Here is a 14,260-nt window from a genome sequence, read left to right as displayed (position 1 = left end):
TGGGCCTTGTCTCCCCTTCAGCAGCTGGCAGAATGGACTCTGCCCAATACCCAAAACAGCTCAGAAAAGCCGGCCCTAACCACCCTTTACATTCACATATTTACTCTTGTACACAAGAAAGGTCACCATTGTACACAATACAATTTTTCCTGGCAATTATGAAAAAGTAAAATCATAATTGATCGGATGGGGGAGCCTCCTGGTCCTTGCACTGAAAGACCAGCATGTCGTGATGTGAATAAGAGAGAAACAAGACAAATCAGGCATGATCCTGCACAGACAAAACAAAGTATAAAGCGAGACGTTTCACCCGCAAATTAAATCCCGGTGCATGCATCCATTAATGCGGAATATGGTCTGGAGAACCCAGACCCTTTACAGAGGCAGCTGTACGGTCTGTCTGCACTAAAAAAAAAAAATACAAATCAAGAGGGAGACAACACAAAATAGAAACAATTACACGCAAGGTCATAGATTGAAAATGGAACACTCGAATCCACCGAAGACAAAAGACAGGCAGGAACATCATGAAAAGTGTCGATGCAGCATGAAGTCATACACAGGACGTAACATGGAGATGACAATGCAGACATGAGCAGAAGGCATGCAGTGTATCAAAGCTCATCGTGACACACACAAATTTAAGAAAAACACTCCACTTTATTTCTGAAATCTTGCAGTATCCCACTGCAGAGCTACATTAAATGAGAGGAGAAAGGCTTCCTGTGGTATTGCTCCCTTTCTGAGTGTGGGTGAGATTCTGCGACATCCATAAAGGCAGAGCAGTCTACAACGATAGGCGTGCATAATAGCTGCTCCTTATGAACGAGTACTCTTATGTATTTTATACGTGTGTAAAAGATTTGCATTCCTGAGTATGATACATACACCTTGAGTAGTGATTGCTCATTACTGTGTATATTTAATCAAGGATGTAACGCCTATCCAGTCACCATGCATAGTGCTATGGAGCTTAAGTGAGCGCATTTAAATCCCATCCAGTTGTAAAATGGGGAATCTCTGCTTGCAGCTCTTTAATGCCAAAAGACAGAATCTAGGATTACAAAATGGTGGAAGTAGATATTATCATCCAAAAAGGAAATCCCAACGCGACTATTTTTTAACTTTAAGTACCACTCACCAAAATGATATATTAACAAAAATATATCTATAAACAATTTTTTTTAGGGGTTTTTTTTTAGACTTTATTTAGCCGCATCATCAAGCTTGACAGGGTGCCCACCTGAGGAAACAATATCAATTTAAAACAATTTGTTCACGAAGCGAGCTGATAGTGATATCATTATGACTGTTCATGACAAAAAAAAATGTTTGTGCTGAAGAAATAATACTTGTACATCAAGATATCACCGTGATTGTTTATGAAAAAAGAGTGCTGAAGAAACACATATTTGTCACCGTGGTTGTTTATATCAAAAGAAATAACAGTATCATAATAAACGACTGTGACCGCAGATGATTAGAAGACCAGATGGCCTCCTTTTGAATATCAGGTGGGCACGCTGTCAGGCTTGATGATGCGGCTAAAAAAAGTCTAAAAAAATCCTAAAAGAAATAAAAAAAAAACCAAACTAAAAGTTTATAGATATATTTTTGTTAATATATCATTTTGGTGAGTGGCACTTAAAGTTAAGAACATAAGAAATTGCAATGCTGGGTCAGACCAAGGGTCCATCAAGCCCAGCATCCTGTTTCCAACAGAGGCCAAACCAGGCCACAAGAACCTGGCAATTACCCAAACACTAAGAAGATCCCATGCTACTGATGCAATTAATAGCAGTGGCTATTCCCTAAGTAAATTTGATTAAAAAATAGTCGTGTTGGGATTTCCTTTTTGGATGATAGTTTTCGTGAATGGAAATCACGATAAGCTCTGTTTTTTTGTTGGAAGTAGATATTAAACATGAGAATCTTTTATAGTCTTAATTGATGAACAAATTGACCGTATGCTATTCATATGATATAATACAAGGGTGGGCAACTCCAGTTCTGGAGTGCTTCAAATAGGTCTGGTTTTCAGGACATCCACAATGACTAGGCATGAGATATTTGCATAGATTGGAGACAGTGCATGTAAATATTCCTCATGCATATTCATTGGGGATAGCCTGAAAACCAGACTTATTAGTGACACTCCAGGACTGGAGTTGCCTATCCCTGAATAGTGCATGGTCGTACATCGACTGAGAGTTTGTGGACTGATTAGAGATGATTTTATACTTGGCTAAAAGTGAAATTTATTTTATGCAAATATTAAAAATGTCATAAGCAATTGCTGATGTCTGAAACGGGGTTTTCATAAACCACGAAATATGAAAATAAAACATCCTCACCCTTATGTCTAGGTTTATCAAGTGGTTAATTTTCTGATGCTTTGACATTGGCTCAGGAGAGCAGCCACCTCAATTTAACAGCCCAAATGCTCGTGATATACTTCTGCAGTTAATGTAACAGTGCACAAAACTGGAGGACGCAGAGGGGCAGGGAGGACTGGAGCCATGGAGTTGTTTTGATGCAGTAACTGATACAGAAAAGATTCACGTCTTAGAAATGGATAACATTTTCACTACCTGCTGAGAAAGAAAATAATCCATAGGACTGAGAGATTCTGGGATAGCGTCAATGTTGCCAAAAAGGCTCCCTAGATCCAGTAGGGTGTTCGGATCATTGCGTTACCTTTTTATGTTGAATTATAGAAAGATAGAAAAAGTAAAAAACATTGTGCATTCTATGTGGGAAAAACGTAAGTGTGAGAGCCTTCCAGGCTGCGTTAAATAATTTTCCCAGGTAGTTTGTAGGGTTGAATTTGGATGACATGGTTGTAAGTTGGTTTTGAGAGTTAAAATTGGTTCTGGATCAGTTAGTCTCAGTTAAGCAAAGGCATATTCATTATTAGCGATCCTTCCCCTGGGGCACTGAAAACATTGAAAGTATGTTCGTTTTGGAGATTATGTTTATCTGCATTTAAGAATGACTTTGGAAATGGAAGAACAAATAAATAAAATAAGACCCAAGGGAGAAAGAACTATGGTTAAAATCCCAGTTCTAGTGAGGATAAAAGGAGTTACAGATTATCTACGATTGTATAATTAAACAATTAATTAAAGAAAATGCTTTTTTCGGTAAATTGCACTGGCTATATTGCTTTATAGCTGTAACACCTGGTGCCAGATGGCCCTGAGACCGGTGCCATTTTTAAACCAGAGCTGACCGAGGATCATTCCTGCCCCTTTCATCTTCAGAGAGCTGCAGAAGGGATAAGTGGGTAGCACAGAGGTGTAGTGCAGGGGTGTTTTGTCCGGGATTTTTTTTTTATTATTTTGGTTTGCAAATGAACCTTCTCCCACGCCACACAAAAAAAAAAAAATCAAAATGGAAATGTTTCCCTTTAACATCCTTAGCAGTTTTCTGGTGGGGATGTCTAATGAATCAAAGCTGTTGCGTCCGTTGGTCTCAGATGCCTTCGACCTCAATGTCTCACCTTTCTTCCTTCCCTCTCCGCTAACCTTGGGAAGATGGCTGCTGCCGCGTCCTCATGCCGCTCTCTCCAGAGTCCCCGGATCGGCAACAGCGATGGTGTTCACCATGACTTCCTGAGGGCCTCCTAGGGTGCGCGCGCGCCCGCCACCCACATCTTTAACTACGTCATGGCGGGAACCTCGGGGGTGTCTCCCTCGAGTGTCGTCATCCCAGCCAGATATTTAGCCTGCCTGCTTTTGCTAGCTGTTCGAGTTGGCAGGGATTGGACTGCTCTGGTCTAAGCTGCCCTGCCGCTTCCAGTTACCACTGGAAGCTCTCTCTCTCGATCCTTTGGGGTTATTCCTAACCTGGGTACCCACTCCTCGGGGGCCCTCTCTCTTTACTTCAGATACCTATCTGGGACACCCGGTACTCGCTCCTCGAGGGCCTGCTCTCCCTATGCTGGCGTCTGATACCTAACAGCTTCTGCCTGATTGGAACTCTATTACAGCTTCAGCTCCTGTGAGTACAAACCTTCTCAGTCTATCTTCAGCTACAGCGCTCTACTCTACATCCGGGACCTGTTCCTGCTACGCTGCGATGTCTACAATCTACTGTCTACGTGACTGGCTTTATCTGCTGAGGATTATTGGACTGTCTTCCTGGGTCACCTCCACAGCTGCCCGCTCCTCGGGCAGTGCTACCAGCTGTATAATAAAGTCAAACTTCTCTGTGTTTGTGTCTCGAGTCTAGCCTAGTACTGCGGATCCTCACGGGGCTCCTCTCTGTGGGCATGGCTATCACCACAGTGCCCAAGAATCCACTCCGACACCTCAAAACCATAACAGGTTGCTAACTCCATGGATTCGGCTCAGCTCACCGCTTTACAGGCCATTCCGGGCCTGGCCCAGCGAATCTCCGAACAACAGAATTCGTTGGACAGGTAAAGATGCTACACCACCAGCAGTGATGGTCAAATCTACAGTGCCTCTATCTGCTCCAACACGCTTCGCAGGTGAAGTTTGGAAATGTAGAGGATTTATTAATCAGTGTTGCATGTCCTTTTCTCTACAACCTAATCATTTCCCTACAGCATATGCCAAGACCACCTATATCCTTTCGTATCTGGACGGAAGAGCATTGGCTTGGGCCTCTCCACTGTGGGAGCATGATACCCTAGCCTGAATGATCTAGCCGGGTTCCTTGAACTATTTAAGTCAGTATTTGATGACCCAGCCCGGTACTCTACAGCAGGATCAGCTCTGGTTCATCTTAAACAAGGTAATAAACCTTTACCAGACTTCGCCATTGAATTCAAGACATTGGCTTCAGAATTGCACTGGGACCCTAGGTTCTTGAAAACCCTGTTCTTTGAAGGCCTGAACTCCCGGTTGAAGGATGAGTTGGTGGCTCGTGAGATGCCCGGGACCTTGGCTGAACTTATGAAGTTGGCAGCAAAGATTGATCACCGAATTCGTGACAAGGTTCAAGAGGTCAAGAGCCCCAGAAAACCATCCCAGGGAGAGACTCGAATCAAGCCTGTACCCAGGTCTAAACCTCCAGTTCCTGTTGCTGGCAAAGAAGAACCAATGCAATTAGGCCGCAGTCATTTGACTTCAAAAGAGAGAAGATTCCGAAAGAGGTCGGGACTATGCATGTATTGTGGTCAAGCTGGCCATGCTGTACAAACATGCCCTATATGTCTGGGAAACTGGCAGACCTAAGTCCTGTAGGAGGACTCTTCTTAGGTCTAACTGCACCCTCTCCTCCACTCTCTCTTCCAGTATCTTTAATCTGCGGACCTTTGGAGTTTCGGACCCTTGCCTTAGTGGACTCTGGGGCAGGAGGAAACTTCATTTTGAAACGTCTAGTGGAACACTTGCAGATCCCTACCACTACCATGACGTCTTCACTACTGCTATCCTCTATTCATGGAAAGCCCTTGCCGGGTGAAGTAACTCTGCTTACAGAACCAGTGGGCCTACGTACCAGTGCTCTTCATACAGACACTATTTCCTTCTTTGTGCTAGAGAAGGCCATGCACCCTGTGGTACTTGGGTTACCGTGGCTGCAGGAACACATGCCTCAATTTAACTGGACCACTTTAGAGCTTTCACGTTGGGGTCCAGATTGTTATGGCAAATGTCTAATGGAAGTCTCTCCAATACCCTGCATGCCAGCTACCCCGCTGTTGCCTGGGTTGCCGCCTCAGTATGCATTTTACCAAGATGTATTTTCCAAAGAAGCTGCTGATGTACTACCTCCACACAGATCCTATGACTGCGCTATCAATCTGAAGCCTAATACAGAACCACCCAAAGGAAGGGTCTACCCCCTCTCCATGGTGGAGAATAAGGCGATGTCAGAATACATTCAGGAGAATCTCCAAAAAGGCTTCATAAGACCTTCTAAGTCTCCTGCTGGTGCAGGATTCTTCTTCGTGGGGAAAAAGGACGGAACATTACATACGTGCATTGACTACAGAGGTCTGAATGAGATCACCATAAAGGACTGCTACCCGCTACCACTCATCTCAAAGCTATTCGACAGGTTACAGGGAGCCAAGATATTCTCCAAGCTTGACCTCAAAGGAGCGTATAACTTAGTTCGCATTCGCACTGGCGTTGAATGGAAGACAGCTTTTAATACACGAGATGGACACTTTGAATACCTGGTGATGCCCTTCGGCTTGTGCAACACCCCGGCTGTCTTCCAAAAGTTGATGAACGACATTCTACGTGATCTACTCTACAAATGTGTCATTGTCTACTTAGACGACATCTTGATATTTTATCAGGATCTTCAATCCCATCAGGAAGATGTCAAAAGAGTTCTGCAGAGACTTTGCGAGAACCGCTTGTACGCCAAGTTGTCTAAATGTGAATTTCATAAACAGTCTGTACCCTTCTTAGGTTACATTGTCTCAAACAATGGTTTCCAAATGGACCCTCAGGAACTTGAGAGTATTTAGAAATGGCCACAGCCCACAGGCCTAAAAACTCTAAGATGATTTTTGGGGTTCACCAATTACTATCGGACCTTTATCAAAAATTACTCTTCATTGACCTTTCCATTAACAGCTATGACTAAGAAAGGAGCCAATACTGCCAATTGGTCTAAGGAAGCTGTGACTGCATTCCAGAAGTTGAAAGACGACTTTCAAAGCAAACCATGTCTTCACCATCCAGACCCTATGCACCCCTTTCATTGTGGAAGTCGATGCCTCTGATGTAGGTGTAGGGGCCGTGTTAAGTCAGGCCGGTGATTCTAAGATCTTACATCCCTGCTCATTCTTTTCCCGATGCTTCTCGCCAGCGGAGAAGAACTACAGTATTGGAGATAAAGGACTATTGGCAATAAAAATGGCATTCGAAGAATGGCGCCCTTGGCTTGAAGGTGCCCAGCACCAAATTACTGTTTACACTGATCATAAAAATCAGGAGTACCTCCATCACGCTCAGTGTCTCAACCATAGACAGGCGAGGTGTTCCCTGTTCTTTAACAGATTTGACTTTGTCCTGAAATACCGCCCTGGTGACAAGAATGTCAGAGCAGATGCATTATCTCGCTCTTTTCTCTCAGAAGATGTACCTGATGAACCGCAGTATATCATTGACCCGAAGAGAGTGATTCTAATAGCTACTCATCCGGTACCCCCGGGTAAGACCATTGTATCCTGCAATTTAAGGAAGAAATTGCTAAGATGGGCTCATGACTCGAAACTGGCCGGACACCCTGGTCAACGGCGAACAATGGCTAAGCTAGAAAGGTATTATTGGTGGCCCACAATGAAAGAAGATACTTTAGCTTATGTGGCCTCATGTGCCAACTGTGCCAGACAGAAGTCTCAGCCTTGACGTCCTTGGGGTCTGCTTCAACCCTTGCCAGCACTGGACGAGCCCTGGTCTCACATTGCAACAGATGTTTTGGTGGACTTGCCACTCTCCGGAGGTAACACCATTTGGGTTACAGTGGATCAATTCTTGAAGATGGCTCACTTCGTGGCTCCCCCTGGCTTGCCTTCAGCCATGGAACTAGTGAAATTATTCATCACTTACATCTTTCGCCTACACGGCATGCCTAAACACATTGTCTCTGACAGAGTAGCTCAATTTACAGCAAAGTTCTGGAAAGCCTTGTGTAAGAAATTCGACATCACACTTGACTTCACCTCTGCATACCATCCTCAGTCAAATGGGCAAACAGAGAGAATGAATAGAACTCTCAAACAGTTCCTCCATGCCTACGTCGGTTCCCGCCAGTATGACTGTTGCCCTGGGCTGAATTTGCCATCAATTCTCATCCAGTTACTTCTACTGGATCTACACCATTTGAAGTGGTCTAAGGATGACTAACTTCACCACCCTTACCACTTCCACTTTCTGTGTCGTCCCCGGCAGCTCAGTCCACTGCCATTGACATCCAGCAGCTCTGGAGAAAGACTAAAGAGATGCTTAAAAAAGCAGGACAAAGAGCAAAGAAAGACTATGATGCTCACCATAGCACGGCTTCTGAATTCCAGCCTGGAGATAAAGTTTGGCTGTCTACCAAACATCTGAGACTTAAGCTTTCAGCTGCTCGCTTTGCTCCACGATTCGTTGGACCCTTTCCTATTCTCCGACGACTGAGCTCTCTTACCTATAGTCTGAAGCTCCCTCCAGCCATGCGGATCCACAGTGCATTCCATGTGTCGCTGCTGAAACCGTTTGTCCTTAGCGAGTTTTCCACCAAGACACCTGAACCACCTCCAGTTGATACAGAAGACGACATCAAATACAAGGTTGATGCCATCCTTGATGTCAGAAAGAGAGGCAGAGCTTGAGAATACCTCCTGTCATGGGAGGGATACAGACCTGAAGAAAACTCTTGAGAACGTCTTGGCTAATATCATGGACAAAGAGATGCTCTGATAATTCCATTGTTTGCATCCTCAAAAACTTAGACCAGGCAGGGGATCTGGAGAGGGCCCTTTGAAGGGGGGTACTGTTGCGTCCATTGGTCTCAGATGCCTTCGACCTCAATGTCTCACCTTTCTTCCTTCCCTCTCCGCTAACCTTGGGAAGATGGCTGCTGCCGCGTCCTCATGCCGCTCTCTGGCATCCCTGGATCGGCAACGGCGACGGTGTTCACCATGATTTCCTGAGGGCCTCCTAGAGTGCGTGCGCGCCCGCCACCCATGTCTTTAACTATGCCATGGCGGGAACCTCGGGGGTGTCTCCCTCGAGTGTCGTCATCCCAGCCGAATATTTAGCCTGTCCGCTTTTGCTAGCTATTCGAATTAGCAGGGATTGGGCTGCTCCGGTCTAAGCTGCTCTGCCACTTCCAGTTGCTGCTGGAAGCTCTCTCTTTCGACCCTTCAGGGTTATTCCTAACCTGGGTACCCACTCCTCGGGGGCCCTCTCTCTTTACTTCAGATACCTATCTGGGACACCTGGTACTCGCTCCTCGAGGGCCTGCTCTCCCTATGCTGGTGTCTGATACCTAACAGCTTCTGCCTGATTGGAACTCTATTACAGCTTCAGCTCCTGTGAGTACAAACCTTCTCAGTCTATCTTCAGCTACAGCGCTCTACTCTACATCCAGGACCTGTTCCTGCTACGCCGCGCTGTCTACCATCTACTGTCTACGTGACTGGCTTTATCTGCTGAGGATTATTGGACTGTCTTCCTGGGTCACCTCCACAGCTGCCTGCTCCTCGGGCAGTGCTACCAGCTGTATAATAAAGTCAAACTTCTCTGTGTTTGTGTCTCGAGTCTAGCTTAGCACTGCGGATCCTCACGGGGCTCCTCCCCATGGGTGTGGCCATCACCGCAGTGCCCAAGAATCCACTCCAACACCTCAAAACCATAACAAAAGCAAATAAATACATAAACGTATTATGATCTGATCAACTGGTCCTGAATGCCATGTTATTACAGTCTGGTATGTTTTGCCCTAGTAAATAAATTGGGATGGTGGTAGAAAAAACTAAATTTCATATGAACAGTTAAGCTAGTGACGCTGCAATCTCCACAATGATTTCATCAAAATAGGTCCATTGCCAACAAAATATTGAAGGATGTCACAAACTATGGCCTGGATTTATCAAAATGCACTAAATATCGCATGTGATAGGAAAAGGGGGTGTTTTATGGTAATAGGAGGTTTATTGCAAAGTGCACTAATACCTATGTGAAACACTAACCTTTTCACAGAGAGTGAGAGAGAGAGACTAGCCATAATGCCCTCACGCTAGATAGGTATTTATATCTCTATGGGAAGCCCACCTGGAAATTCGAGGTGAGGTTTAGGGGTTAGGGGCCACTTTGACATTCAAAGTGAGACATACGAACAGCACAGTGCTCTCTTGTGAAGATTTGATGACCTGCGGAGTGAGGAAACTTACCCAAAGATGAGATTTGTGCAATGTTCTCTCAACCTATCTTGATACAGAGCATCCATCAAGATAGGTTGAGAGAACATTGTACAAATCTCATCTTTGGGTGAGTTTGTTAAAGTGGCCCCTAACCCCTACATTAATACCTAAACCTCACTTCAAGTTACTAGGTGGGCTTCCCATAATATAAATACCTGTCTAGTGTGAGGGCATTATGGCTAGTATCTCTCTCTCTCTCACTCTCAAAAACCAGCACAGCAAGGACCCCCTATGATGGTAACTTTCAAAGGGGTGTGCATTGTCACATGTGTGTCAGGATGCAGCAATTCTATAACATGTGCATCCAATTTTGCAAGTGGGTGTACACAGCCATGTAAATGTGGGTAGGAGCTACAAAACAGGGAATTTTATATCAAGCACATGCCCATTCCCCTGGTTTTAGTCTGCAGTCCCCTCAGTTACCTCAGACCCCTTAAACCACTCAGAGATGCCTTTTTTTTTTAACTTGCATCTCCTCCATAGCAGAAGTAAAGTTATGAGGCGCTAGACCTGGGCGCATGCACATCTCGACTCCGCCCTGGCGTGCCCATTACCCCACCCACAGCACGGTCCCTTTTTTCTCCGTTGTGAGATGTACACGCATTGGCACATGTGCGCGCATCGCCCCAGTTTATAAAATTGGGAGGACACAGGCCTGTCCTACGTGCGCGCATCGCCCCAGTTTATAAAATTGGGAGGACACGGGCCTGTCCTACATGTGCGCATCGCCCCAGTTTATAAAATTGGGGGGAACACGGGCCTGTCCTACGTGCGCGTGCATCTCCCAATTTTGGCACGTGCCCGGCCTTTAAAATTCACCTCCGTGCGAGGTGCAACTAAACTTGATGCAGGAAGAGACCAGGAAAGAGGCAGGGAAATATCAGGGAAAAAATCCACAGATCAGTTCTAACTGCCAGCAGTAAATAAAATGGGAGAAAAATATACATTTTGTGAACTGGTCTGACTGTTGGAGAGAGTCTGGTTATGAAATCACAAATTCTCTTTGTGTGTGTGTGTGTGTGTGTGTTAGTGGGTACTTAAATATCTCACACCTCTTTGTTACATTTCTGCATTTCTTATAAGGATTAAAAAGTCAACGCTTTTGATATGAATCCGAAGATTAATGTAATGAAATTTCAGCGTGTTAAGGAGAAACAGGGTGGGGAGGATCTTTTGAGTAGTCTAGGGAATGGACAAGTGTTTCATGCATTAGATTTTTTGAAATGATTGACCTGGGGAGAAAACTAAGGTTAGATTTAAATGTCCTGGCACGGTTCCTTTTTTTTTTTTGTGGGCTGCATGCACAGAATGTTCCCATGTGCAAGATAATATACAGATTTGTGCACAGTGTACTCCGAAAGACTATTCCAGTTTCCCTTTCTTTTATGCATGCTGCATGTTCCTGTGCGTGCTTGTTTTTACTACCTGTGTGCGTGCGCACAGCTTATAAAGAATATTGCTGTGAAGTATAGCCTGAGACGTATGCTTCAGATGTAACAGTTTTGCCATTGCCAGAGAATGTGTGATAACCTTTGGAAAACAGGATTTTTGTATATGGAAGGTGAAAAAAATGGAACAGGAAAATAAAAGTTCCAAATCAGACCTGCATCTTTTAGCTGACATGTTTTCTAAGGTTGGAACAAAAGGCACACTAAAACATTGTGATAGATTCTACCACTTCTTGTACTTATTTTCAGAGTAAGCCAGCCCATCCCCTTCTGCTGAACATGGTCCATGAAGCCTTAATCTACTGGGATCCTGATTTTGAGGATCACCTCATCAACATCAATGTAGGAGGTCTGAGAAGAAGCCTTAGCTCTAACACCCTCTCCAAGTTCCCTAATACAAGACTAGGCCGCTTGCTGTCTTGTAATACAGAGGAATCCATTCTCGAAATCTGTGATGATTATGATGTGACTGCAAGGGAGTTTTACTTTGATAGGAACCCTTGTCTGTTCCTCTATGTGTTCCACTTCTATCAGACTGGAAAGCTGCATGTCATGGATGACCTATGTGTGTTCTCATTCTCTCAAGAGATTGAGTATTGGGGCATCAATGAGTTCTTCCTTGATGCCTGCTGCAGCTATCGTTACCATGAGCGCAAACTGGAAAGTAGAAGTCGAAACTGGGATGAGGAGAGTGAAGTGAGCAGTGTGGATACTTCTCCAGATGAAATTTCTGACTTTAAGCATGATCTGCTCCATTTCAACACACTACATTATGGCAATGTTCGGAAACGTCTCTGGTTGACCATGGAGAATCCTGGCTATTCCATCCCTAGTAAACTCTTCAGTTTTGTGTCCATCAGTGTGGTTCTCATTTCTTTGGCCACCATGTGCATCAATAGCATGCCAGAACACCAGTTAATGGATGAAAATGACATTGTTACAGATGATCCAGTCCTTCACAAGCTAGAGTATTTTTGTATCTCCTGGTTCACTTTTGAAGTGTCTGCACGCTTGCTCCTTGCACCAAACCTGAAGAAATTCTTCCAGCATCCCCTAAACATGATTGATATTGTCTCAGTGTTGCCATTTTACTTTACCCTCTTGGTGGAAATGACGATTGGTAGGGATACTGAGCTGGGGAACTTGGGGAAGGTAGTCCAGGTGTTCCGTCTCATGAGGATATTTCGAGTATTGAAGCTGGCTCGACACTCAACTGGACTGAGATCACTAGGAGCTACACTGAAGGTAAAACAAATTGATATTGATACCAGAGGTCATTATGGCCTGTTTGACTTATTGGACACTGATTAGATTATAGACGATGGCATAGGAGAGGTTGGAAGTCCCATAGATAAAATGGGACATATCACCATTTCATTCCTAGAATGAGATCCAGCTGTTGGGAGAGTTGTTCAGATTTCTATACATGAAATGAATGTCTCCACATTGTTGAAAATGCTAATGAAATGGAAAGGATACAGAGAGCCATAATTATTATTATTGCACAGTGCAATACAGCTGAAAGCTTTTTAAAAGACTGTGTGTGTGTGTGTGAAGCAGGCCTTCACTGCTGTACTGCTCATGTGTGAGTACTTTTCACAAAAAAAAAAATTTTTTTTTTTTGTGGCAAACATAGCAATGCTTAGCATTTTTAGTCATTTAATTTCCTTCTGTATTTTCAAAGTTTGTGTAACTCCATCTTTTTATTTTATTTTTTTCAGCACAGCTATAGAGAAGTGGGCATTCTGCTGCTGTACCTGGCAGTGGGCGTCTGCGTGTTCTCTGGAATGGCGTACACGGCTGAAAAAGAGGAGGATGTTGGTTTTGACACTATTCCAGCCTGCTGGTGGTGGGGCACTGTAAGCATGACAACTGTAGGCTATGGCGACGTGGTACCAGTGACTGTTATGGGCAAGCTGGCAGCCTCTGGCTGTATCCTGGGTGGCATCTTGGTGGTGGCATTGCCTATAACCATCATTTTTAACAAGTTCTCCCACTTCTACCGCCGGCAGAAAGCGCTTGAGGCTGCAGTTCGGAACAGTGATAGGAAGGAGGTCCAAGATGAAAAGATTAGCGACAGCTAAAATAAAGAATGTACAGAATAAGAGGCAGAGCAGAGGGAAACCTTATAAGACCGAGGCTGATAAAGTGAATAAAGACAATTATAGTGCTTGCTGAAACATACAGTGGAGGTCAGCTTAGACTATTTATCATCACTGCATTTTTCCATTAAGTAAAAGCATTATGTGTACAGTATTGAACTAGCATTGATATGGCTTTGTCCTTACACTGACCTTTTAATGGAAAAATATATTGTTTAGAGAGAATAAAAACAGAGTCATACATGCTTTTCTGCTACAGTCCTGATAGGAGGACATGTTGAATGTAAGAAATATTTCCTTTATCACTTATATACTGCAGAACCAGATCCTAAGAACTGCTGACTGTGATATACAATACCAATCAACATACAATTACATCAGATAAAAACATTAGATACATTAAAATAAAATAATTAAAAAAAAACTTAAATATACATATATATCTACAGGATAAATAGAAACTGTCTGTTTAAAGGGGTTATATGCTTGAAATATAGTTTTTATGCTTCTATAGAACCTGCATTAACTATATTTAAACTCATGTCAAGAAAAGAAAATCCATAGCTTGGTTCACTGGCATGATGATGTTTTTAAGCTGCAGAGAGATGTCAGTGTTCCACTTCTTGGACATTTCACCAGTTTCTATAGTGTTGCCCTGTAGTTCCTGGAGCGTTGGATATGCCTCCGACTTGCACTGAATGGCCTCTCCAAAAATGAAAATGCAGTTTCTTAACTAGAACCAAACTTATCCTAACGCTGATGCCTTTAAGGAAGTGACTCAGACATAATGCAGAACCACCAAAATGATGACATAG

The 14,260-nt window shown here is 43.8% G+C and overlaps 1 protein-coding gene across 1 annotated transcript in view; it reads left to right on the top strand.

The window, feature by feature from the left end:
• KCNS1 (potassium voltage-gated channel modifier subfamily S member 1) overlaps window positions 1-13,727 on the top strand; it is a 34,150-nt gene extending 20,423 nt beyond the window's left edge. Inside the window, exons 2-3 of the mRNA XM_029613260.1 lie at window positions 11,593-12,588; window positions 13,065-13,727. Of these exons, the coding sequence (XP_029469120.1) occupies window positions 11,623-12,588; window positions 13,065-13,427 (1,329 nt within the window). The 5' untranslated portion in view covers window positions 11,593-11,622 and the 3' untranslated portion in view covers window positions 13,428-13,727. The remainder of the gene's footprint in view (window positions 1-11,592; window positions 12,589-13,064) is intronic.
• Window positions 13,728-14,260: the final 533 nt, after the last annotated feature.

This window comes from Rhinatrema bivittatum, chromosome 8 (assembly GCF_901001135.1).
Source record: "Rhinatrema bivittatum chromosome 8, aRhiBiv1.1, whole genome shotgun sequence".
NCBI classification, from domain to species: Eukaryota; Metazoa; Chordata; class Amphibia; order Gymnophiona; family Rhinatrematidae; genus Rhinatrema; species Rhinatrema bivittatum.
Note: the sequence above shows the minus strand (reverse complement) of the source record. Positions and strands in the feature narration are given on the sequence as shown.